The 22,948-nt window shown below is 45.6% G+C and overlaps 1 protein-coding gene across 1 annotated transcript; it reads left to right on the top strand.

Annotated features, from left to right (window-relative positions):
• Nucleotides 1–497: 497 nt before the first annotated feature.
• Nucleotides 498–20,348, top strand: TMCO1 (transmembrane and coiled-coil domains 1). The gene is made up of 7 exons (XM_014943592.1): nt 498–629; nt 2,130–2,207; nt 6,028–6,087; nt 9,629–9,675; nt 10,355–10,422; nt 14,335–14,479; nt 20,000–20,348. Exons 1-7 carry the CDS (start codon nt 560–562, stop codon nt 20,096–20,098), a joined length of 567 nt encoding a protein of 188 aa, XP_014799078.1. The 5' UTR covers nt 498–559; the 3' UTR covers nt 20,099–20,348.
• Nucleotides 20,349–22,948: the final 2,600 nt, after the last annotated feature.

The raw sequence follows: 22,948 nt of genomic DNA on the forward strand, positions 1-22,948 counted from the left end.
CCCTGGAAAGGGTCTGGAAGCGGCTCTGAGGGCGCTGGTTGAGGCACCAGGGCCCAGCAAGACACAGGGAGCTCAGGGCCCTCTGGGGCGCATGGGCACCACCAGGCCCAGGTGCGCGGAACTCCGGGGGTGCTGCGGCAGGAAGGACGCCCTCTCCGGTCGCAGGGAAGGCGCCTGGTCCCGGCTCCGCTCCCCAAAGAGAGAGGGGTGCCCGGGGACCCGCCTCCACCCTCCCCGCCGCCGGGACAGGCTGCGCGGCAGCACCAGGCCGCACTCCCCGGGGTCAGCAGGAGAGGGCGGGCACCCGCCGGCAGTATTGACAGCCGCCTCGCCCAATCAGAGCAGCGCTTCCCTCGCTCGCCCTTTCCCCTCCCCTCCCTGCTTCTCTCCCAGCGCCGCGTCGATTGGCCAGCGACCTCTACCGGAAGCGCTGGCGCTCGCTTCCGGCCGTTGCTAGGCGACGGTACCCCCCGGTAGCTTCCGGGTGGCGGGGTCTATTTCCGGGAGCGCGGCGGCATTACCGGGCTTAAAGGGGAGGGGGGGGTGGGGTGGTATCACCATGAGCACCATGTTCGCCGACACCCTCCTCATCGTTTTCATCTCCGTGTGCACCGCGCTGCTGGCCGAGGGTAAGTGCTGGGCCGCCGCGGGCGGGTTGTGCCGTTCCCCTCAGCGGGCCGGTGGGGCCTGTGCCGGGCTGGCCTCCGGCGGAGTAGGGAGGCCTTAGGGCTGGGCCTGGCCTGAGGGCCCCGTCCGCGGGAGGCACGGGGAGAGAGCTCCCCGGGGGTGGGCGGGAGGGGGCTTGTAGGAGGCTGGTCTTTCTCTTAGCGCTGGGAGGGAGCGGGTTAAGGGGCGGGATTGGGGTCCTGGGGAGGGTGGGCGGAACGGAGGGGACAGCAGGCCGCGGCGGAGGAAAAGCAGGATAGTGAGAGTGCGAAACGAGGCTTATTTACTCAGGGGCACCTGAGGCCTGGCGCTTGGAGGCCGGTATAGGCACTCCGGAGGACAGCAGTGAACAAAACTGACCTCTGATATGAAGTGGTGATAATTGGGGTTGTTTGGCCTAGAAGAAGGAAGGCTATGGGAGGATGAGCTGACAGTTTTTAGTGTGCCTGAAAGCGGACACTGGTGGTTTTCTGTAGCCCTTGTGGGAAGGATGTGAAGAAATCGCCTGAACTTGCAATGATGTGGTTGCCTGAAAAGGCTTTTTAAATCGTAGGGTGTTGCAATAGGTCTAAAGACAAGTTGGACAGATACCTGCTCGGAGTCATCAGAGGCTTCTCCCTCCTTCTGGCACTTCTTTGTACCAGAGCTGCAAGACACTGTCTTTGGTCATACAAGGGCAGGGAGAGCCCTAGGCAGAATGCTACTTGCTCTTTCAGAGCTCTACTGCATTGCATTTGGGGTTAGATGGTGTGCACACCTGTTGCCTTTCGCAGCACAAAGCTGCATTGACCTCTGAAGCATCTACAGGGTTCTCTCCTCTGCAGCTGGTAATCCCTGGTTCTCAGAGGCACAGTCCTGTTGTCAAGCTAAAGCCAAGAAAAAGGCCAAAAACTTTGTGGAGTAGCTCGGATTAAACAGTTTGCAAACCAGTGGTTCTGCACAACTTATTTTGATCATGTTTGAGTGGAAGGAGTTAGATTGGAGAATCTCTTGAGGTCTTTTCTAGCCTAATATCTCTATTTGCCTTTTCAAAATGTGCTTCTACTAATGGGCAGGTCCTGGTAGGAGCAGGAATTGTTCCTCAGGCCTTAATTAGGTGCTATGAAAATACAGAACACAAAGATTTTTATTGCCTTAATCTTACCTCCTGGTTTTAAGGTGAGCAACAGCTGGTAAATATGAGCATGAAGGAACTGAATGAGTCCCACAAAACAACAATGCTTAGTAAGATAGAAACTTCCAAAGACACTAATTTTACAGGCACCATTGGTACATGCAACTTGAGAAATGAATTGAAGGAGAGCGATGATACAGCTTTCTGGTAATTTGTGGTACCTTTGCCATCTTATAATGTGATTTTTCTAGGCTTGATGTGTATTTTTGCATATGTATTTGCTAACTTGTATCCCTATTATTGCAAGAGGTCTTTACCTATCTAGTTACTCGCTGAGTATTTCTTTCAGGTATAACTTGGGTGCTGGTTTACCGAACAGACAAATACAAGAGATTAAAGGCTGAAGTGGAAAAACAGAGCAAGAAATGTAAGTACCTTCCAGGCATTAGAGAATGTGTCTTGCTGCTCACGTTACATCCTGCTTCAGCAGATGTCAAATTGAATAGAGTCAATGCTCTGAGAAATTCCTGCTGTAGCTTCTGCTAAGGGAGAGAACTTTCTTCAGCTTGGATTTCGTAGGAGCCTAATTTTACAAGTTGTACAAGTCTGTACTCAGAGTCTGGTCTGTACTTCTGTCCTTCATGCTTGTCATTTGCTGGAGGGAAGGTTTGTACAAGAACTGGTTGTGTTTTCTGAATGTTCCTCCTCCTTCTCTTAATGGAGGACAGGAGGGAGTAAGAAATCAGTGCTGGCATCTTTTTTTCCTGAACATGAGTAGCCAGTGTCTATATATGTAGATTCCTTTAGATGCCCGAAATAAGTTCAAAGTTGCAGTTTCTGCTTTTCAAGGGCAGGGGAAAATTTGAAATCTGTGATAAGAAATAACTGGGGTTGAATATGAATACCATGAGAGGAAAGTGTAATACATAAAAAGTAAAAGTGATGATTAATGGTGGGGGTTGAGTAAAAAAACAAAGTCATGATAGAAAGGTCTGACCTATCACCTGATAAATTAGACTAGTGTAAACTAGAAACATGATGAACAGATTAGAAAGAAAAAAAAAGTCCCTGATTACTTCCATAGAAAGGAGATCTGAGAAGCCTGGCAGGGGTTAAAAAAAGGATGAGGGAGGAAGGGGGGAAAAAGGAGCTGAAGGTGAGCAGTTAGAAGATATGCATTTAAGGTATTAAGAGGAATCCTAACCAGAAGGCTCTGAGGTGGAGTGTTTAAAGGGACCTGTCTGTATTAGAAGCCAAGGAGCATAGGAGAAATTCAGCTGACATTTCAAACTCAATTATATGGAGCCTACCTAAGGTGCAGCAGTAAAGAGTCAGCACACAGCAGCTGGGGCCAAACCTGAACTGGTTTTACCTTAAAAATATTTCACCATGATGACAGTAGTCTTAGTGCATGAGAGAACAATATTATCAAAGCATGGGCTTTGCAGTCCAGTTTATTCCAGCTTTCCCCTGGGCAAAATAAACTGAAGAGTTGAAGTATAGTCATGTTTGTGTCACAGCTCCTAAATTAAGCAGTATCAGATGGGGATTGCGTATCTGCTTGCCTCACTTTAATCCCACTTGGATGACAAAAACGTGTAGGGTAGAATTAGCCCCAGAAGAGCAAGTTAGAGAAGTAGTTGAAGCCCAGTTGAAAACTTAGAGTTAATGTTCTAGTGTGTTTGTGCTGCAGAGCTCTGAAAGCAGTTAGTGGGGCTTAATCTCAGGTTTAATGATTGCTTTAAGAGTTCAATGCTCCTTGTTTTTTATAGCTCTCCTGATATCTAGGCTATAGTCTGTGAAGGGAAAGATGTGAGATTCATGCATCTCAATTAGTTATTAACCTCGTGTTTGATTCCCCGTCCCCAACAAAAAAAAAGTAAAACAGAATAAAGAGTCACTAAAAATTCAGTTTTTATTCTTGTGTGGGGTTTTTTTTCCCCTCCTGTGCTAAGGACAGCTGGCTGACCTGATGACTTACGGACAATTTGCAAAGTAGACCACTTGAGCCACACCTTTCAACTGTTATCTAACACATCTGAAACAGGAAAAAACACATTTGAGATTTTTAAGCTCTCCCGTGAGAGCCCTAGCAATCCTTAGGATTTGCAAAAACAAATGGGCAAAGTAGTGTGCTTGAGCAGACATTGTTACTCACACACAGTTTCATCCTTAGTTTCATCTCTTCCTGTCCTCCTGTTTCTGTTGAGAGGCACAGCCTTGTCTGAGACTGCTGCAGAGACTATAGTAAGTTTGGAGGTAAATGTAGTGGTAAATTTGCAAGGCTGAAGGCCATCTCTAGAATCCCTCCTGTGTTGTCACGTGTGTGTTCCCACGGACAGGCTTGTGAGTTTGCCTGATAGTTATTTGTTCTACAGGAATTAGGGTTGTAGAGTTCCTCAGGGTTGGCAGAAGGCTCAATAGCAATGTCTAGAGTGAAGTTGGGGTCTGGAGGAGCTCGTTTGTTAGGGCTGGGAGCAATAGGTAGGCCTGAAAAGAGTCAGTGTTCTCTAGTTGGGTTTAGAGTTGGGGGCCTTGGGGTTATGTGGACTAAGGTTGGGATGGACCTATTGAGATTCCTTATACCAAATCCAGCTGGGGAAGGTTATGGAGAGAGCGTTCTGTGAGCACTGGGTGTGTTTTGTCATCTGGCACTTCTCTGTAGCATTCCCTTTTCAGTAGACTTCCCTGTTTTTCCTCCTTGTGCTAGCCTGCCCACTGGAGATATGCTTGTTCTTTGGAAAAAACAATTGTCTTACTACATTACCACAGAAGAGATGATGCTTGGGTATCTTGTTTGAGCTACTGTGGTTTTCTTAGAAGTTGTGCCTGACGCGTAACACAGGGATTTCAGAAGGCAGCACTACAAATCCTCGTGTGACTTGCAAGGCCAGCTGTCTTTAATTCACCTGTGCTTTGAAATCAAGGCTGGAAGATTTGGGCTGAACTAGTACCTAATATGGGAATAGAGTCCCAATGCTCAAGTCCCTAAGCTGATTCTGTGAGCTCTGAAAGTTTCACAGACAGAATCACAGAATCTTCTAGGTTGGAAGGGACCTTAAAGATCATCTTGTCCAACCGTCAACCTAACTGACAAAAATAGGCACCCACACAACAAACAAGGATCATCACTAAACCATACCTCCCAGCACTACATCAACCTGTCTTTTGAACACCTCCAGGGATGGTGCCTCAACCACCTCCCTGGGCAGCCCATTCCAATGGCTGATAACCCTTTCAGTGAAAAAATTTTTCCTAATATCCAGCCTGAACCTCCCCTGGCACAACTTGAGGCCATTTCCTCTTGTCCTGTCGCCTGTGACTTGAGAAAAGAGACCGATCCCCATCTCTCTACACAAGAAGCCAAGCCTATTCCTTGGTAGACTAGATGTCTTGCAGATACATAGACTTTAGGGGGGAAAAAGGGGCTGCTCTCTATTGTTAGACCATAGTCATGCATTCTCATCCTCAGTTCTTGTAGTACTCTTACAGGTTTTAAATTAAAATGTCTCATACTTTCTGGAAAAACTCTTCTTGCTGTTGATAGAAAAGCGTTTGCAGATGAGCAGCCCATTTATTGTGTTATAACTTCACTGTACTAGCTTTATGTTAGCCTTTTTTCCTGCAGCGGTGGTGGTTTGCAGATGCGTGGTGAGCGTCGGATTTGAGGTTTTGGTAGCTTTTTGCTTCAGCTCCCACTTTAAAATATTGGAAATGCTTCAGTGCTAATTAATTGAAGAATGGAGAGGCTGTGGCCGACTGCTTGGACAGCATTTCCCCTGAGAATGCCTGCCTGTGAAGAAGGGATGTATGAGAACACAGGCTTTCCTGTACTTTGCTTCCCACTGCAGATAATCAGGAGCGCAGCTTGCCACAAAGCTCTTTTCATTACACTTGCTGAATCAAAAGTACTGTCTAGTACTAATGACAAATCAGCAAGGGTCATTTGAGCCAAAATTGACCCCAGACTGCTCGGTTAACAATGAAATGGGCTCTTGACAGAGTTTAAAAGTAACCCTTTAAGTATTCTGATGTTTCCTCCAGGGTTTTGAACTTTTTTTAATATTATTTCTAAGTGATGGAGTCAGCCTTGGTTGTTTAAAACTTGTTGGTTCTGAGTATGTTCTAGCTTCCTTCTGTAATGCTGTTCTTTAAAGGAATAAAGTGGGGCTTTTTTTGGTGTATGAAAAAGGGGTGGTGGTATCCCTATGCAGAAATAATAGAATATCTTTGTTTTCACTTGACAGTGGAAAAGAAGAAGGAAACAATAACTGAATCAGCAGGCCGACAGCAGAAAAAGAAAATAGGTAAGCTTGGGAGAGGAGTGTGGTGCCCCAAGAGTGGGGTAAACTTGAGAAGTCACTTATGGAAGTGATTATCCTTTCCCTCCTTTCAAAACTATTTATTTAAAGTGCTACAAGAGCTGATTTTTGGCCTGATGATTGGAATATGAATGCTTTTGCCTCGTTCTTCCAAGACGGCAGACATCTAGCCTCCTGATGGCTTTGGTGAAATGCAGAGAAGGGCAGCATCACTGAGAGGAGCAGCACTTCTTGCTGAACTGGTTGCCTTTATCTCTGATTTGAGCCTTTGTATCTATGACTGTTATTAACTTCTGTTGTCAAAGCTCTTTGTTGCAGTGCCCTGTCAGCTTGTAATAGTTAGGTGACTGTATGATTGGATTTTTTGGATTATTTTTTTTCCTCATTTAAACACTTCAGAGCTGAAGGTGTTTGTATGTTAACTGTGCTTAGATTTATTTCAAGTTTGATAAATTAGTTTAGCTCAATTTTAGGTAGTGATTTATTTTTCCCTTCTGTTTCATTGACGATAAGCTTAAGTCTTTCTAGGTAAAGAACTCTTTAAGTACTGAACTGTGCATGAGCAATGTGGTAGATGTTTAATGGACGTGGGCCTTTAGAAAGTTGTGTTTTCTGCAGGACTCTTAAAGTTAAACGTGCAGCAAAGCTCAGTGAAATTGTGGCAGGAACACTTCTGAGAGCTCCTGGGAGTTGGTTTCCTCATTCCTCTGTAACACCAGGTAGCTGGGTTAGTCATTTGATCTGTACAAAGCTTGGGAATAATTATAAACATATCTTCAAACAGTTCTTCCTAGGTAGAAAACCTGTTATCGCTAGACTCTTGAAGGGACAGGAGCCAAAATTCTTCCTCTTGTTCATGTTCAGTTCTTAATCTTGAATAATCCGTGCATGGGATGAATACCACTTAGTGGATAAAGCAATTTTTTACTGTTACGTGCTGTTACATGTGGTCACTTTTAAACATGTAGCAGTGACGTTTTTGTAGGGCGCTATCCAAGCTGTGCTCCTAGCAGAGAATATTTTACTTGTGCTTGGACTAAACTAATAAACAGTAGAATCTGAGGAATTCAGATACTCCACCAAATTTTTTTTCATGCTGAAATAATCTTGTTTTGCAAATGAAAAACAAAGCACAAAGGGACTAAGAACAGAACTTAGGAAATGACCACTGATTTTGTTTGCTCTGATGCTTGCTGGCCAAGCCTGAGATACTGGGACTTTTTTTTTTTTTGCAAGTGCTGCATAACTTCAGTGTCTCATTTGTTTTCAGGCGAAGCTGAATTCTTAGTGTTTTTGAAAAAATCTGTCCCTAAATGTCAAGCTGGACATCCAGAAAATGACTCACAGCTGTTAACTGCTTTTGAAATCTCTGATTCCAGTAACTTACTGGATGTCAAATCATTCTGCAAGACGTAGCATTGTTGTAAGAGCAAATTTGCTTGTGCTGGAGTTCCTTTAAATTCTACCATTCTGGTTGGAAAAAAAAAAAAGGTGAGGCTTTACAGATAAGTCACAGCCATGGTACAGACCTGCCTCAGTTGCCATCTGTTTTGTGCACAGAATAAGGAAGGAGGTGTGTGTATGATATTACTTGGTTACGTAAGGGATGAATCATGCGTATGCACAGAGAGGTAGGGTGAAAGTTGCATGGGAAGGTTTAATTTGGTGTTTCCTACTTATCAATTTTTTTTATTTTTAAGTGTAATGTGAACCACCTTCAGTCACGTTGTGTCTAAATCTTGTGTCACCTTTCACACTGCTGGAACAGGACACCTTTAATATCAGGGTACAGCCTTCTGTCATTTCAACTTAAGGAGTGCATTTGTTAGCTTAAACTTTGCTGTTGCTTTCTGCATCTGTGTGCCCTTAGAAGAAAAGGCAGTTCTGTTTCTAGGAGTCCACATGAGTGCTGAGTAGATAACAAAACAAAAACTAACAAAAAACCAAAAGACCTACTGCTGGCAAATAATATGACTGTATCCTTGGGTTTGTGTTCCAGTGAGCAGAAAAAGATGATTTTGGACTCCAGGGTGCCTCTTGTTGACCCGGTCTGTGCCTCTAATCAGCTATATAGCAAAGTACTTCAATGCTGCTTAGATATGACTTGGGCAGGAATAGACCAATTATGTAAGGTGATAGAACACCCAGAGCCTGTTTGTTTTGAATTTGGGTGAGAAAAAGGTCAGGTGTATCAGGGAATCAAGGCTGTATTCTTTATCCCTATGTAACCTTTAGCCCATGTAAATAGATGGTTAGTTATGTATCAGAGGGGAAAAAACAAGTATTTGTGCCAAATGGGATTCCTAAAGAGCTGGCCTGTGGTTGCTGAAATGTCCCAGAACAAAACTCTCCACCTGGATCAGGAAGCAGTTGTCTGGAAAGTTCCTGCCAGAGGGGATGGTTTGGAGTTAGGAGCAGCTGAAAATATCAATGAGGAGTCTAAGAAATTGGATAGGGGTCTTGCTATTGCTTTGCATAACACTTACTGAGAGTCTCTGGCTTTTAATTAGGGCTTGAAACATAACTGTTAAGGTTGGGTGCTGTGGGCTTCCTGTACTGAAACTTCAGCAGGGATCTGCTGGACAACTTGCATGTTGCATAGCCCTTGACAGTCTTTCTGCATCCCCCCTTCTGTTTTTGTTCACACTATTCTTTGGGTGTTTCATCATTGTCCACATCTTTACTTCAGCTAGCTGTTGCTTCTGAACCCTGGCTGCTGCCCCTCTGGATCCTCAGTCTGAGAGGAGTACAGTGGACAAGGGACGATGGGGATGTGGGACAAGAAACATAACAGGTGGTGGATGGTGCTCAGCAGCCTTCCTGTGAGGGGTATGGAAAATGCCCTTCCAGAAAACTGGGCATCTTTGAAGTTTGTGGTGACTTCAGGAGAGACTAAAGTATGTTATACTATTCTCTGCAAAGCAGAGTAATGCACAGATTACTAAAATCTGTGTAGAAAATATCTTTCCTCTTTGGACAATCTTTTAGGTGTCACCAGGGCCCAAAATCCATTACTCAGACCAGCAGGATGTTAGCCTTGCTGAGGTGCAGTTCCTGGCTCTGTGTATGGTTTCAGAGTCCCTTCTCATAGCTCCAGAATGAAATCCTTTCTTATATAAAGTATTTGTAACGGTGACCATGGGGTGTGGCAAATGGAGACTGCTGTCTTTTGGAAGTGTGATACAGAGGCACTGTCTCTGTTTTCTGGCAGCATTGTTCATGCTGCTGTGTTAGTTGGTTGCGTTAGCAAATTTGACATTCTGTGCATTTCTTTCAAAAGTGCTGAATGTGTGATTCTGGCCACCTCCTCTTTTGTGGCTGCTTTGCTGCGTGTTGCTGTGATGGAGAAGCAGTTGGCTGTGTATGGTTTTTCACTTTCTACTGTCTGGCATAGAGAGCTGGAGTTGGTTTTGGAAGTGTTATTTGTTTAGAGAGCCAAGAAGGTTAAGTCTTCCTGGAAATGAAAACACTCTGGTTTCTAGGTTGGTGTAACTGATTATAATTGTTGTTGTTTTTGTCTTTCCAGAGAGACAAGAAGAGAAACTGAAGAATAACAACAGAGACTTGTCAATGGTAAGAAGATTAAAGCCAGTTCCCAACTGCTGAAGATTTCACTTGGTTTTGTAATAGAAAGACTTTGTTCATTTGGCAGGCATAGTGGCTTTTTCTCCTGAAATTTATCTCTAATAGCTGCAGATCTTACTATGAGCCACAGAGTTCTCCAGCAATTTCTGCCTCATCTCATGCTCATCTCACTATTAGCTATTTTCATCTTTGTAAGTCTCCATGATGTTTTCAAAGTAGAATTAATTTGTCTGACTTCCTCTGGTATGTTCAGTCTTCATAATGATCCCCTGCTGACTGATTGTATAGGCTTAAGGGGAAAAAAACCCCAACCAACCAGCCAACCTGTGGAAGGTAACAGGACAGTTCTTGAGCACTTTTGGCTTTTTTCCCCCTGAAGCAGCTCTTCATGTCAGTGGTCCACTCTGTGGCTGCCTTTGTACCCAGCTGTTGGCCAAGCTTCTCTTTGGGAGTTCTCCAATCACTTTTACAATCTCTCTGGTCATCTGGGTCATCTCTTCTAGATTCCAGTGATGCTGTAGAAAGCCTGTTCTTAAGGGTGTGAGCCTGTTATTAAGGGTGTCAGCCCTACGACAGTGTAGGCCTGTTGTTTTGATTATCTCTGATCTTCAGCCCTACAACAGTATAGGCCTGTTGTTTTGATTATCTCTGATCTTTCTGCTTGCAGGTTCGGATGAAATCCATGTTTGCCATTGGCTTCTGCTTCACTGCCTTGATGGGAATGTTTAACTCCATGTAAGTATCAACTTTTTGGATTCTTAGATTTTCATGGTGACTACATTCTCTACCTTCCCTCTATTACCCAAAGTGTTACAGTGACAGAGTCCACCATAACTAATCTGTATGAAATGGATCAATATTTCATATGAAGATGTGGTGGTTTGGTCACCACGTCTATACTCTGCTCAAGAAGGAACACTGCATGCTGAATGCAATCAAATTGAACAAATCGCATTTGATGTAGACACAACTCTAATATCCTTTCTGCTTGGGAACATCTTGATAAGGGCAAGTTTGGTAGATGTCAGGCAAGCAGCTACAGCCTTCAGCTTCTTTGGCCTTGCTATAATAGTGTGACCAAAGAATGCTCTCGCAAGCAAAACTAGGTCAGCTCCCTTGCTATTAGAAATGAGCTGTACTTGCAGAGTTTGTTGCCTTACTTAGAGTGATCAGAGTCAAGACACTAACAGGTCCAGGCATGGGGTGTAATATTCCTTTGCTTTGAAAATAAGCTGGGATAAGACTAGTTTAAAAAAAAAAAAGATTAAAAAAAAAAAGACCAAACTGGTTTGCGTGGTTATAAACAGCTTTATTTCAGGCATGCAAAATTGCCAGATCGTGCTTGACTTTTAAGACTTGATTTGGTCTTCAAATTTAACAGCCAACAGGAAGTTCACATTTCAAGGTAACATAAATATGGTTAGCATAACATTCAGGAGGCTGCTTAATATCTGGGCGATATACTTGTCCTGCAAACAGTTTCTTTCTTGGGAACCAAAACCTTTGGCGAAATGTGAACTTCCCGTTGGCTGTTAAATTTGAAGATAACATAAATATGGTTAGCAAAACATTCAGGAGGCTGCTTAATATCTGGGTGATATACTTGTCCTGCAAACAGGGAGTTTCTTTCTTGGGAACCAAAACCTTTGGCCTCGGTGCTGGCAATCCCCAAGATATAGTCAATTGATGTTTTACTGCAGATCTGTGGGTGGATAAATAGCAAAGAGGGGGTAACATGATAGCAGAAGTGCCAGTGTGTGGACTCTTTATTTGTTCAGCTTAGTCAGAATTCAGCATCTAGCATTCTCTGGAATATTGTGAAACTGAACAGAGGAACACAACACTAAAGGACTTTAAAATTTGGGTACAATCTTGAGTCACTGATGTCTCATTTAACTGCATCTCTGAGAGGGGATGGAGGTGAGTCGTTGAGTCATATGCCCAGCAACATAGTGTCTGTAGGGAATTTACAGAGCTGCACCTGAGGCCTCAAAGTGCTTACCTAGCTATTTGGGTGCCATACAAACACCACCATTACCCCTGCACCTGAAACAGACTGAAAAACTAAAAAAACCTGCCCCGCTTTGCTCACTTTCCTGGAGTGGGAAGAGGCAGTTCACAGTATACTATGACTGAAAAGTGCTCCAGGACTGTAAGTTCATGAAGAACTTTAGGAAGGAATTGATTTTGGTTAAATTCTGTGCGGCTCCTCCTTCCGTAGATATTAACCTAAAAAATCAGTTCTTGGTGGTCTTGAAGAAGAAAACAAAGTTTACTTGTCTTCTGCCTCTTTTAAGGATTCCTGCCTGCAGAGACCATGCTGTAAGCCACAGAATTGACGTGAAGCTTTTGGACATACCTTTCCCTTAACTGTCTTTTTCTTTAGAGGGAATCAGAACATGGACAGCAGGAGTGTCCAGAGAGCTCACTGAGAGCTTTGAACTGAAATAGCATTCGTGCTAATAGCTGAGGCTATTGAATTTAAAGACTTGGCTGTCTTGGCTTTGGGGCTAGTTAAATTTTTGCTCCTGGTCTCACTACAAAGTAGCTCGTGCATTTGTATCTGAGTGGCAGCTTTGGTGGGTTGCACTTGCGCTGTTGGAAGCTGATAGAATGGTTTGATGGAGCTGGTTCTCACATACTGTCATTCTCTTGATATAGAGTAAAGAGCAGCTGTTTGTCTTGGGAGGAGAATGCTTCCGTTAGGAATTCAGAAGGCTCTTAGCTTCCCTCTGGGAAGCTGCTGTTGTCAGGTCATCCATGGAGACTCTGGGTGTGGTATATGAAAGAGGAAAAGGGTGGCTGACACCTGCAATGGCTGTGGCCTTGCTTGCTTGCCTTTCCTGTTCTTGAATGAGTCCATTGCTCTCCAGGGACAAACGGAGCAGGAATTGCATGGAAGTAGCATAATGTGCTGCCCTTTGGACAAGTACTATGCAGACTCTGCTGCTCTGTGGCTGGGCACCTCACCTTTGCCAAGTGCCAGCTTAGCCAAAATGGAAATGACTGTGATGACAGACTCCTTTCCTTAGTGTGTCAGTAGTAATGGGGCAGCAGGGCGAACATGCTGGAAGTGTAACCAAGTGTCAGGAAGGCTGGGTTAAACCCAAAGAGCAGAATGTTGTGCTGAAGATGAGTAGCTGAGTGACTGGTGTGGCTTAAAAGGTGCTCTGAGGCAGCAAGGTATGTAGTGGTGGTGGCCTCCAAGCAGATGGGATTTGTCCTGGGAGAGTAGTTAGCTTCTGTGTGTCTCAATTTTTCTCTACCTCCAAGTCCTGGGAGAGCAGTTAGCTTCTGTGTGTCTCAATTTTTCTCTTGTCAGAAACTTTTTTAATGCAATCACTTTTCTGTCTTACTCTGGGAGCTGTGCATTTCAATATCCCTTCATGGTAACTGTGAAAACCTGCTGGAATGAAAAGCAGGTACCTCGGGGTGCTATACTGCTGAAGTACTTGTCACTCTCACAGCAGGAATAACGCAGATTTTTTAGCCACTGGGGGATGTTACGGGGAGATAAACATCCGTTCTTAGCTCTTTTGCCAAACTGCCTGTGAGATGTAAACAAAGTTGGCGTGTGTTTGAGCTGGAGCTGTGTGAATGCATCTCCACAGGAAAGAACGCTCATTTAAGATCTCTTGAAACAAGAAACACCTGTTAGAAAATCAGCACATGCAGAGAAGATAACATCCAAATATGCACACGCTGATGAGGCACCGTACACACTGACTTCAAAAGATTGGGTCAGCTGTCTGGGTTGGGTGAAATCTTTGCGAACTGGCCAGAATTCACACTCTGCTTGATAGCCTGGAATGTGGACCTGGAGGAGTTCCAGGAGCAGGACAGGCCCCTTGGAATATCATGCCTCTGCACTGCTTTCATCTTCAGACTTAATGCAGGGCAGACTGTTGGTATTAAGCAGCATTCTGTTGATCTCTCTCTTGTGCTGAGAAGTATAGCTGCTCTAGGAAAGGAAAAGGTGTCTTTGGTTTATGCTCTGCTTAAAAAAAAAAATGCTCTTCTGCCTAAAGCAAAGAGTTGATTTACTTGCATTAACTGCAATACAGTAAGGTGATAGTCATCCACCTTTAATTCAAGTGCTGACTGTGTTCTGAGAAGTTATCTGCTAAATTTCACTGAATTTCACTGAATTTTTTAGAGTTGGAAGGGACCATAGAGATCATCTAGTCCAACTCCCCTGCTGAAGCAGGATTGCCTAGAGCTAGAGCATGTTACTCAGGACTGCATCCAGGCAGGTCTTGAAAATCTCCAAGGAAGGGGACTCCACACCCTCCCTGGGCAGCCTGTTCCAGGTGCAAAACACCAACCAAGGCTTTATGGACCAACAGTTTGTCCAGCTGATCGCTTAAATAACCATGAAACAGTTTGGGTCTGACTATGGCAAAGCTGTTATTGAGGGAAGCCTGCTAACCTTGTGAGTGAGTGGGTGTGGAGGGCTTGGTGACAGAAGTGTATTTAGCCTCCTTGCTGTAGTGTATATACAGGTGGGCTGGAGAAGGCAGCGTGGCCTTTCAGCTTTCCCTGTGGCCTTATCTGCTCTGGTGGCCTGTTGAAGTCGCTCACTTGTTCTTTCTATAGCTGAAGACTCTTTTACTGTCCCCAGTTGTAATCCAGTGCTCTCTTTTCTAGATTTGATGGCCGAGTGGTGGCAAAGCTTCCGTTTATTCCCCTCTCATACATCCAAGGTCTCTCCCACCGCAACCTTCTGGGTGAGGATTATACCGACTGCTCCTTCATCTTCCTTTACATTCTCTGCACGATGTCAATCAGACAGGTGAGTACATTGCTCTGTCCCTTGCATGCCTGGAGCAGGGAAAGCACATCTACATCCATAAAGAGGAGTTTATTACTCCTGGCCAGTTTTGCATGTATAATCTTTGATCTGTTTGTGGTTTTTGTGTTTGCCTTCATTCCTGTGCTTCATATCGAAAGCAATTCTAGGTTGGGATCATAAAAACAGCCACTATCCTGGACTGGTGTAGAAGACTTCACTGGAAACTTGCACCAGGGTGCTAGGACAGAGGTGGCAGAAATGGGTTCCTTCCTTGCATTTCTGTGTCTGAACTTTGTGGATTGCTGTACTAAAGAGATAGATTGGCTTCTGATGGAGACAAAGTACTGCTTCTTGGTAATTATGACTTGCAGAATATGAGAAAAGGGAAGTGTGGCATCTTCAGGGAAACTCTTTTGGTGGCTTGAAGTTCTATAAAGGTTCAAACAGTCCATAAATTTACTAGAAAAGTGAGGAAAGAGTTAAACCTGTTCTTTTGGGTTTGTCCTTCCTGTTTTTCCTGACTGCCTGATTTATTTTTTTTTATTTTTTATCTGAGTCTTAAGAATTTTACCTCTGGTGTCAAGTCTCTCCCAGTGTTAGGGATGTGACACAGAAAGGGGATCTGGTGTCATAAGCCAAGAGTAGGCTACGTGTTGGTCTTCAACAAAGCTGGTTAGTCCCACCTTTTGAAAAGAGAAGCATCAATGAGGATAAGGGAAGTGCCTCTTCAGCAAGGTTCACGAGCAGCTTAAGTGGCAGAATGGCTGGTGAGGACAAGTGGGCCTTCTCAGTGCAACAAGAGGTGAGGACAAGTGGGCTTTCTCAGTGCGAAAAGAAGTCTACTTTTTTTTCCAAATTTCCCCAGAGTGTGCTGGGGATAAGTTAATAGACTCAGGAGGCTGGATGAATGCTGGTGCAACTAGCTGCAAATCATCTGCTCTCTGTATTTATATTTCCTTTTTCTTTGATTCACTTCCTGAATTCTTGCTGCTTTTCTCCTTGACTGACTTGTTGCTTTTCCTCAGGGAATGTCAAGGGACTTAGACTTAAAGTAGATCAGTAAAGGAAGTGATGTTTTATGCCAGCTGCTGTCAGAAGTTTGGATGAGCTTGGTGGAGCAGCTTAATAATAGAGAGTTCCTTTAGTCACAAAGTGCATGCTAGTGAATCAAATTCTCCGCAGTCCTCTGTATTGGGTGCTTGTGTTGCAATGGATCTGTCTGGACCTACGTGAAAACAGATGAGTTGTCGAATAAGTTTTGTTGAAAGGGTCACCTTGATGTCATCAGGCCCACCCCTCTCTCCAAGCAGGGCCAGCTTCAAAGTACCAAAGTCCAGGGGCTTCCTCATTCTGTTTGCTGCAAGACAAATCTTGTTTCACTTCCTTGTAACTGGTGCAGTGTTTGCTGCTTTTAAAGAAATGATACCCTTCTAGCTCTTCAGATAATCTTCCTGGATTCCTGGGATCATAGAATGGTTAAAGTTGAAAAGGAACTTAAAGATCATTGGGTTCCCCAACACCCCTGCCATGGGCAGGGACACCTCCCACTAGACCAGGTTGCTCAAAGCCCCATATGGCCTGGTTTTGAACGCTTCCAGAGATGGGCCAGCTTCCCTGAGCAACTTGTTCCTTCAGGGTGATGTGGATGACGTGGTCTGATGCTGTTCCTTCAGGCAATCTTGTCTGGTGCTGCTCTGTTACTTACCTGTTACCTGGAAAGTCTCTTCTTTCCAGTGTTGCAGATTATTAGATGAAATTACATAAAAGTAGCAAACCTTTGCTTGCACCCATTGGGTTGATTGGGGAACTCCCTTACTGAAAAATCCCCTGTGGATTTTTTTTGTCCAAAAATATAATTCCTGTGGTTAGTTCTAGTCCTGGGAGTTTCCTGGTGCCTCCTATTGTGAAATCAGTACGCAGCATGAACTTGAGTGGTGGTCCAGTCTGGTTCTGGGCAGAAATGCTGAGCTGTTTGCAGTGGGTTGGGCTTTCAAGAGATATTCCGGGAAAAAAATTGCCCTGTGTTTAAGAGTTCACGCTGATGGCCCTGTGGAGGACAGAAGTTACTTTATTGCTTTGGAGAAGGGTGTTTTTTGCTCTGAAGTGTTACTGCAGTCTTCATAGTGCTGCCTTATCTACATGGTTAACTATAGCTCTGAAGTGTTAGATTGCAGTCTTCGTAGTGCTGCCTTATCTACATGGTTAACTATACCTCCAATTCTCCAGCTGTTAGGCAGCTCAGTTTCTTCCTCCTTGCTGCGTAGAAGGAAGGGCAGAGACAGGCCATGTTAATTTGTGCAACAGCTAGGAACCAAAGCTGTGATTGCCTGTGTCCTGCTCATGGCTTTATTACTATTTGAAGCAATTTAGGTGTAGCAGCACTGGGAAGAGGACTTTGAAGGGCTGAGAGAGACCAGGGGAGAGGGGAGGAAAGTAATTAAGGGCTTAAAATGGTGCCAAAGACTTGCTTTCCGTGCTTTCAGTGACCTTGGAGGTGAAAGTTTTGTGACCCGTTGTGTTTCACTGTGTGCAAGAGGGGAAATCTCCCCAGGTCAGCTTCAGAACAGCTGTTTGCCCAAGGGAGGAGAACTGATTTGGGAGTTAGTATCTGGCTGCTGACACAAGGGGAGAAGTGTACCAAAGAGGAGGTGTACCAAAAGTCAGGGAACAGGTTGTGAACAAACTAAAGAGACTCTATATCCCCCAGCTTTCCCTTAAATCCTGGAGCTGCCTGTGAAGGGATCAAAGGCAGGGAAGAGAGATGTCCCTATGGGGCCTAAAAATTGAGGAACTCCTGTGTGTGTGTGTGAAAAACAGTGACCTGGTGGGAAATGCAGGGGAGTATGTGGGGGTGGGGAGTCTTAACTGGACAGTGATTAAACTAACATTAGTGGGATGGGCAGTAGCAGCATCAGGCAGTCTCTTCAGGCAGTCCTCAGGCATGTGGGGGTGATAAACTCTTCAAACACTGACTGGGAAGCTTTGCTGCCTGTGACCTGGCCGGCATCTCCCAAAATAGTCAACTCGCAGTGAGTAACTTCCTTTGCGCTGTTCCCAGCTCTCCCTGGCACGTAAATCCTGTCCCCTAGTTCCTCCTGCCTTCCTGTTTGGAGAGGGGAGGGTTGCTGGGAGAGGCCTTCCAAGGGTCCTTGAGCTGTTGGGTTTCAGCTGGGAAAGTCTGCTGCTGGGCTGGGTGGGAGGCAGAATGTCAGGGTTACATCCTCTGTCCCCCCCCCTGTTTCTGAGCTCCCAGCCTTCACCTGTGATGTTTGTGAAGAGGAATATGCTGCTGTTCCTCAGGCGTTTGCTGGTCCTCATTTCCTTTTCACACATGCCTGAACTGTAGATTAGGCTGCTTCTCTCTGATATGTGTTCCCAGTGGGAAGAGGAGCCAGTAATTATTCCTACTGCCAGGAATGCACTTTCCCACATGGCCTGATCTTGAGGCATGGAACCACTCGCTGCCTTGCCTTTGAGGCCCCTTCTGGGTTTGAAAACAAAAGGAGAATCACCTTCTGTTCTTCCTGAAGTCCTTTGAGGAGAGTTCAGATGAGGAATTTGAATCCTTAAGTCCTATAGTCCCTTACGTCCCTCCCTGCTTCTGAAGGTGATGGTCTTATTTGTTTGGAAGTAGACTCTCAGGCTTCCATGTGCAACATGGTGGACAGAAAAGCCAGGTTTCTGCTGGACCTTGCCCCAACCCTGGTGTTTCCAGCTGTGTAGACTTTAGGATTGCTGTCCAGCAAAACTTGATGTGCAGCTAGTGCAGGAGGCTTAGCTGCCTTCCACAGCAAGGAGGGGACTGCTGTGGAGGGATAATGCTGGAGGGTGGCTATAGTCTTGAATCTACATGCAGACAAGCAGTCACCTCTCTTCCTCTTGGAACTGCTAAAGCAGATGGAGTAAACTTTAGCACCACAGTTCTCCTCCCTTGGTACTTAAAGGATCAGGGAGGTGGCAGCACTTTCATACATGCTCTGCTCCACTGGTGAGCCAGTACAAAGCTGGTAGGATCCTGGTCCTGCCTGCTGCTGACCCTGCAGCACCCTCTGGTGTTGCTGGATCTGTCCACTTGCCTCCTTTGTTTTCTCCCTTCTGGCTATTTCTTGACTAAGGAAGCTCTGAGAAGAGGAACCACATGAAGGAGTCTCCCACAGTGAAACGCTCTCATACATATTCAGCTGCTGAATATCAGCCAGTGGGTGATCTATGCAGGCCATGTACTAAAGCTGATGTAATTTTTTAGTGTTCCCCTACTCTCATGCTTGTGTGTGGGCTGAAACCTTCCTTTCCATAGTCTCCACCTGGAAAGATTTCCAACTTTTTAACTTATTAGCTAATCTAGAATTCTAAATCTGATGTGCTTTTTTTGTTTGTTTTGTTCTCTTTCCATGATCAAAAAGTTCAAGAACCCTATGACCTTTCTATATGACCTATCCTGATGCTTATTTTGGAGAGGATACTCAGGTTTGAAGAGAATCCCCCTTTCATTGTCTTGATAGCCAGGAGTCTGCTGGTGCCATGAAAACAAAATGTGCCCCCCTCTTCTTTCCCTCACATCAGACATCCCTATTTTGCCAGCGCTGCACGAGCATCTTGAGCTGCAGTCATCTACGGTGAAGGATGAAACTAAAAGAACTGGTAGCTCTTTGTAGTTGCACTGCTGCAAAATTTAAAAGGGATTTCACAAAAATCAAGAGAAACGTTAAACTTCTAAATATTCTGCTGTGAGGTTTTCAGGTAATGCCTGTCTCCAGTGAACCCTTGTTCTGTCCACATCACTAGGGTTCATGTTAATTCTGTGCTGAAGCTCCTGAGTTGAACTTGGCACCTGCTCTGGTTGCTGTGTTGCTGACCCAAATTCTGCCTCTGTTAGGAGAAAATCTTCCTCGCCAGCTTGCAGCCCCTCAGGCTCTGATAGCCACCATCCATGGGGGTTTCTGGAATGTGAAAATGGAGGGCTGCGTTGGTTCTGCCTGTGAGCAGATGTTAGGAACCTGCTGCTGTGCGTGCACTGCAGTTAAATTGCAGAGATAACTACTGCAGGTTGATTTTAAATCCACGTGTGTAGACATTAACGAGGTACTTGCCAGCTGGCTGTGTAGTGTGTAGCTGGAGGTGGAAAAGAACCCTCAACCAAAATGTGGATTTAATGATCAGAAGGCTTTTGCTGAAGTGGGGGAGAGTGGCCCAGCTCTAATTGTAGCTGGTGCGGATGGTTGTCTGGCTCTGTGCTAAGCTTTTTTTGAATTTATAGGGATAGAGGTAGCCAGACTGGTAAGGCTGTGTGGGTGAGAACCTGAATCTGTTGAAACTAGTGGGAAGGTTGTACTGTATAGGGATAGAGGTCCAATATGTAGTAGCCAGACTGGTAAGGCTGTGTGGGTGAGAACCTGAATCTGTTGAAACTAGTGGGAAGGTTGTACTTGTAAGCAGAGTGGGGGATTTTTTTTTTTTCCTCCTGGTGTCTCCCTTGTCATGGTCTGACACTATCCTGTTCTTCTGTTCTTCTTTTTGCAGAACATCCAGAAGATGCTCGGTCTTGCTCCTTCACGGGCTGCCACCAAGCAAGCAGGGGGCTTCCTTGGCCCACCACCTCAGGCAGGGAAGTTCTCCTAAAGCACAGTTACAGCCTTCACTGAAGGTCTGACCAGTGCACAAGACTGCCTTCGGGAGGTAACAAGGTGGGATTCTGCACCAGGCTTCACATGTCCTACACCAGCCTTTGCAGTATTGGCCACAGTCTTGGAAACATCTTCCATATGGAGTATTCTACCAGCAGTCGTTTGTTCATCAAACCAAGAAAGTTCTCAGAAGATCACCTGACCTTTTATTTCTGAGAAATAAATGGCATGGGCATGTTGATTTAGATGTCTCTTAATTGTGCTGTGGGATGAGTAGAAATACCTTGATGTGGTGCAGTTGATTAAGTCTACGGCATGGAAATAACTTGGGTAGGAGAGTAAGATCTGTGGACTAGGTAACTTGAAAAATCTAGAACCACCATGCTGTGAGTGACTCTTGTCTTAGACACACTGGCTATAGTCTTGTGTAGTATGGACCTGGGTGAGAAATTGTGCTTAGCAAAACCTCCAGCATGGAGGGTGAGGTTTTTTCTTGGCTGAGGTGACAGGAGGCACTGGAACCTGCCCCTGTGCCAGGCTGGCTTTCTGGAGTTTGCAAGTATTTCTGGGCGTCCTGTCAGCTTGGGGCAGAGTAGAGCCCCACAGAGGCTCCTGTGGCATTACACAGCTTCTGTAAAAGTCAGTTCCTTAAGCAGAATCTACTCAAGGGCAGAAACAAACCTTGTTTTCACCCTTTGAGTGAACTGCTAAATTATGTCAGTGCCATCCACTGCTACTGAACCCTTTACTGCCTGAGTGGTTATGACAGCAGCGGTTTTGTTTGTGCTCCTTATTTTGTGGTGTTTTTTTTTTTTTTTGCTAAACAGCCTGATGACCAGTCTGCATCTTAAATGGCTCCCTCCTCAGGCTGGGAAGCTCTCTACTCTTGTCTTCTATTTTGCCAAATAATTATCTGTTTCAGTCTCTTTGGCTGGAGCCTGCTCACCTTGTTTAAAAGGGGTGAATAAATCTTGCTGCCGCTCTCAAGTGAGGCTGATGTGCTGACCCATGGGGCTACTGAGTTCTTGCTCAACCAGAGGTTTATCATGTGGTACCTCTTGCTGGGAGTTTTTGACTAGACACGTGGCAAGAGGATGAATCCACACCTTATGGCAGTGTGGAGCACGTGCATTACCATACTAAATACTAAATATTGGATTAATCCTCGCTAATAAGCATGGGGTGCTTTTCTGTGATTATTTAAAGATAAATCATGAGTGTGGAACCTCTCTACAATGTTCTGCCTCTCAAAAACAGCTATTTGGCAGGTGAAGGAAAGCATCTGGCATACACTGATGCTGCATTTTTGACTTACCCCCGTGTCCAGTGTAGTTATAAATTTCAACCTGGAGCAGCCCCGGCTGCCTAATTCCTGTTTCGCTTGTGGAGCCTCTCGTAGTTCAAGGGCCTGATCCCACAGAAAAGCCAGAAACACTCCAGCCTGTTCCCTGCGTGGATCAGCTTTGTTAGAAGTAGCTTATTCTGCAGCCTGTGGTTGTGGGATCCAATGGAGACAGCCAAATCTGATCAAGCATAATGACAAACTGCACCTTAACGACTTTGGAAGTGATATGGGCAGTACAGTAATCTTCCCTGCTACTGTCAGAAACTCCCCTCAACAAATTTGCCCACCTTGCATCACACCAGGCTTTGTTGCTTGGAGGGGGAAGCGTTTGCACATTCAAAGATTACCTGAAAATTACTGCTCTGCTCTATTCTGCTTGCCTTCTGCTGTTGTTGGTTTGAGACACAGAATTACAGAATTGTTGGAGTTGGAAGAGACCTTCTAGAGATCATTCAGTCCAACTCTTCTGCCAAAGCAGGGTTGCCCAGAGCACATTACTCGGGACTGCATCCAGGTGGGTCTTGAAGATCTCCAGAGAAGGGGACTCTGCAATGTCCCTGGGCAGCCTGTTCCAGGGCTCTGCCACCCTTAAAGTAAAGAAGTTCCTCCTCGTGTTTAGATGGAGCTTCTTATATTCAAGTTTGTGCCCATTTCCTCTTGTTCTATCCCTGGGCACCACTGAAAAAAAACCTGCCCCATCTTCTTGACACCCCCCTTTAAGTATTTATAAGCATTGATCAGATCCCCCCTCAGCCTTTTCATTTGCAGACTAAAAAGACCCCAGTCCCTCAGCCTCTCCTTGTAAGGGAGATGCTCCAGGCCCCTCATCATCTTTGTAGCCCTCTGCTGTCCCCTCTCCAGCAGTTCCCTGTCCTTCTGGAACTGGGGAGCCCAGAATGGGACACAGTGCTCCAGATGGGGCCTCACCAGGGCAGAGCAGAGGGGCAGGATGAGCTCTCTTGACCTGCTGGTCATGCTCTTCCAGATACATCCCAGGATGCCATTGGCCTTGGCCACAAGGGCATATTGTCAGCTCATGGTCATCCTGTTGTCCACCAGGATTCATAGGTCTTTCTCCTCAGAGCTGCTCTCCAGCAAGTCAGCCCTCAACCTGCCCTGGTGCAGGGGGTTATTTCTCCCCAGGTGCAGCACTCTACGCATGCATTTATTGAATTTCATCCAGTTCCTCTCTGCCCAGCTCTCCAAAAGCTCTGAATGCTAAGAATCTACAAAATCTAATGAAAAAAAACCCAACAACAAACCAAACCAGCTTTATGCCTGCAGGGAGGATGCGTTGGGGCGCTGCCACCTCCGCGCCGCCAGGGGGCGCCAGAGCCCCCGGGGGAGAGAGGGGGGCGGGCCCCGGGGGCGCTCCTCCCCGCAGCGGCGGGGCAGGGCCCGGGGCCCAGCGCTAAAAGGCGGCGGTGGGGCGGGGAGACCGGTGTCTCCCGGGGGTGGGAAGCAGTTCCTCGCCAGTGGGGTCTCCCCAGCCCACCGCCT

This window comes from Calidris pugnax, unplaced genomic scaffold (assembly GCF_001431845.1).
Source record: "Calidris pugnax isolate Ruff unplaced genomic scaffold, ASM143184v1 scaffold63, whole genome shotgun sequence".
Lineage (NCBI taxonomy): Eukaryota > Metazoa > Chordata > Aves > Charadriiformes > Scolopacidae > Calidris > Calidris pugnax.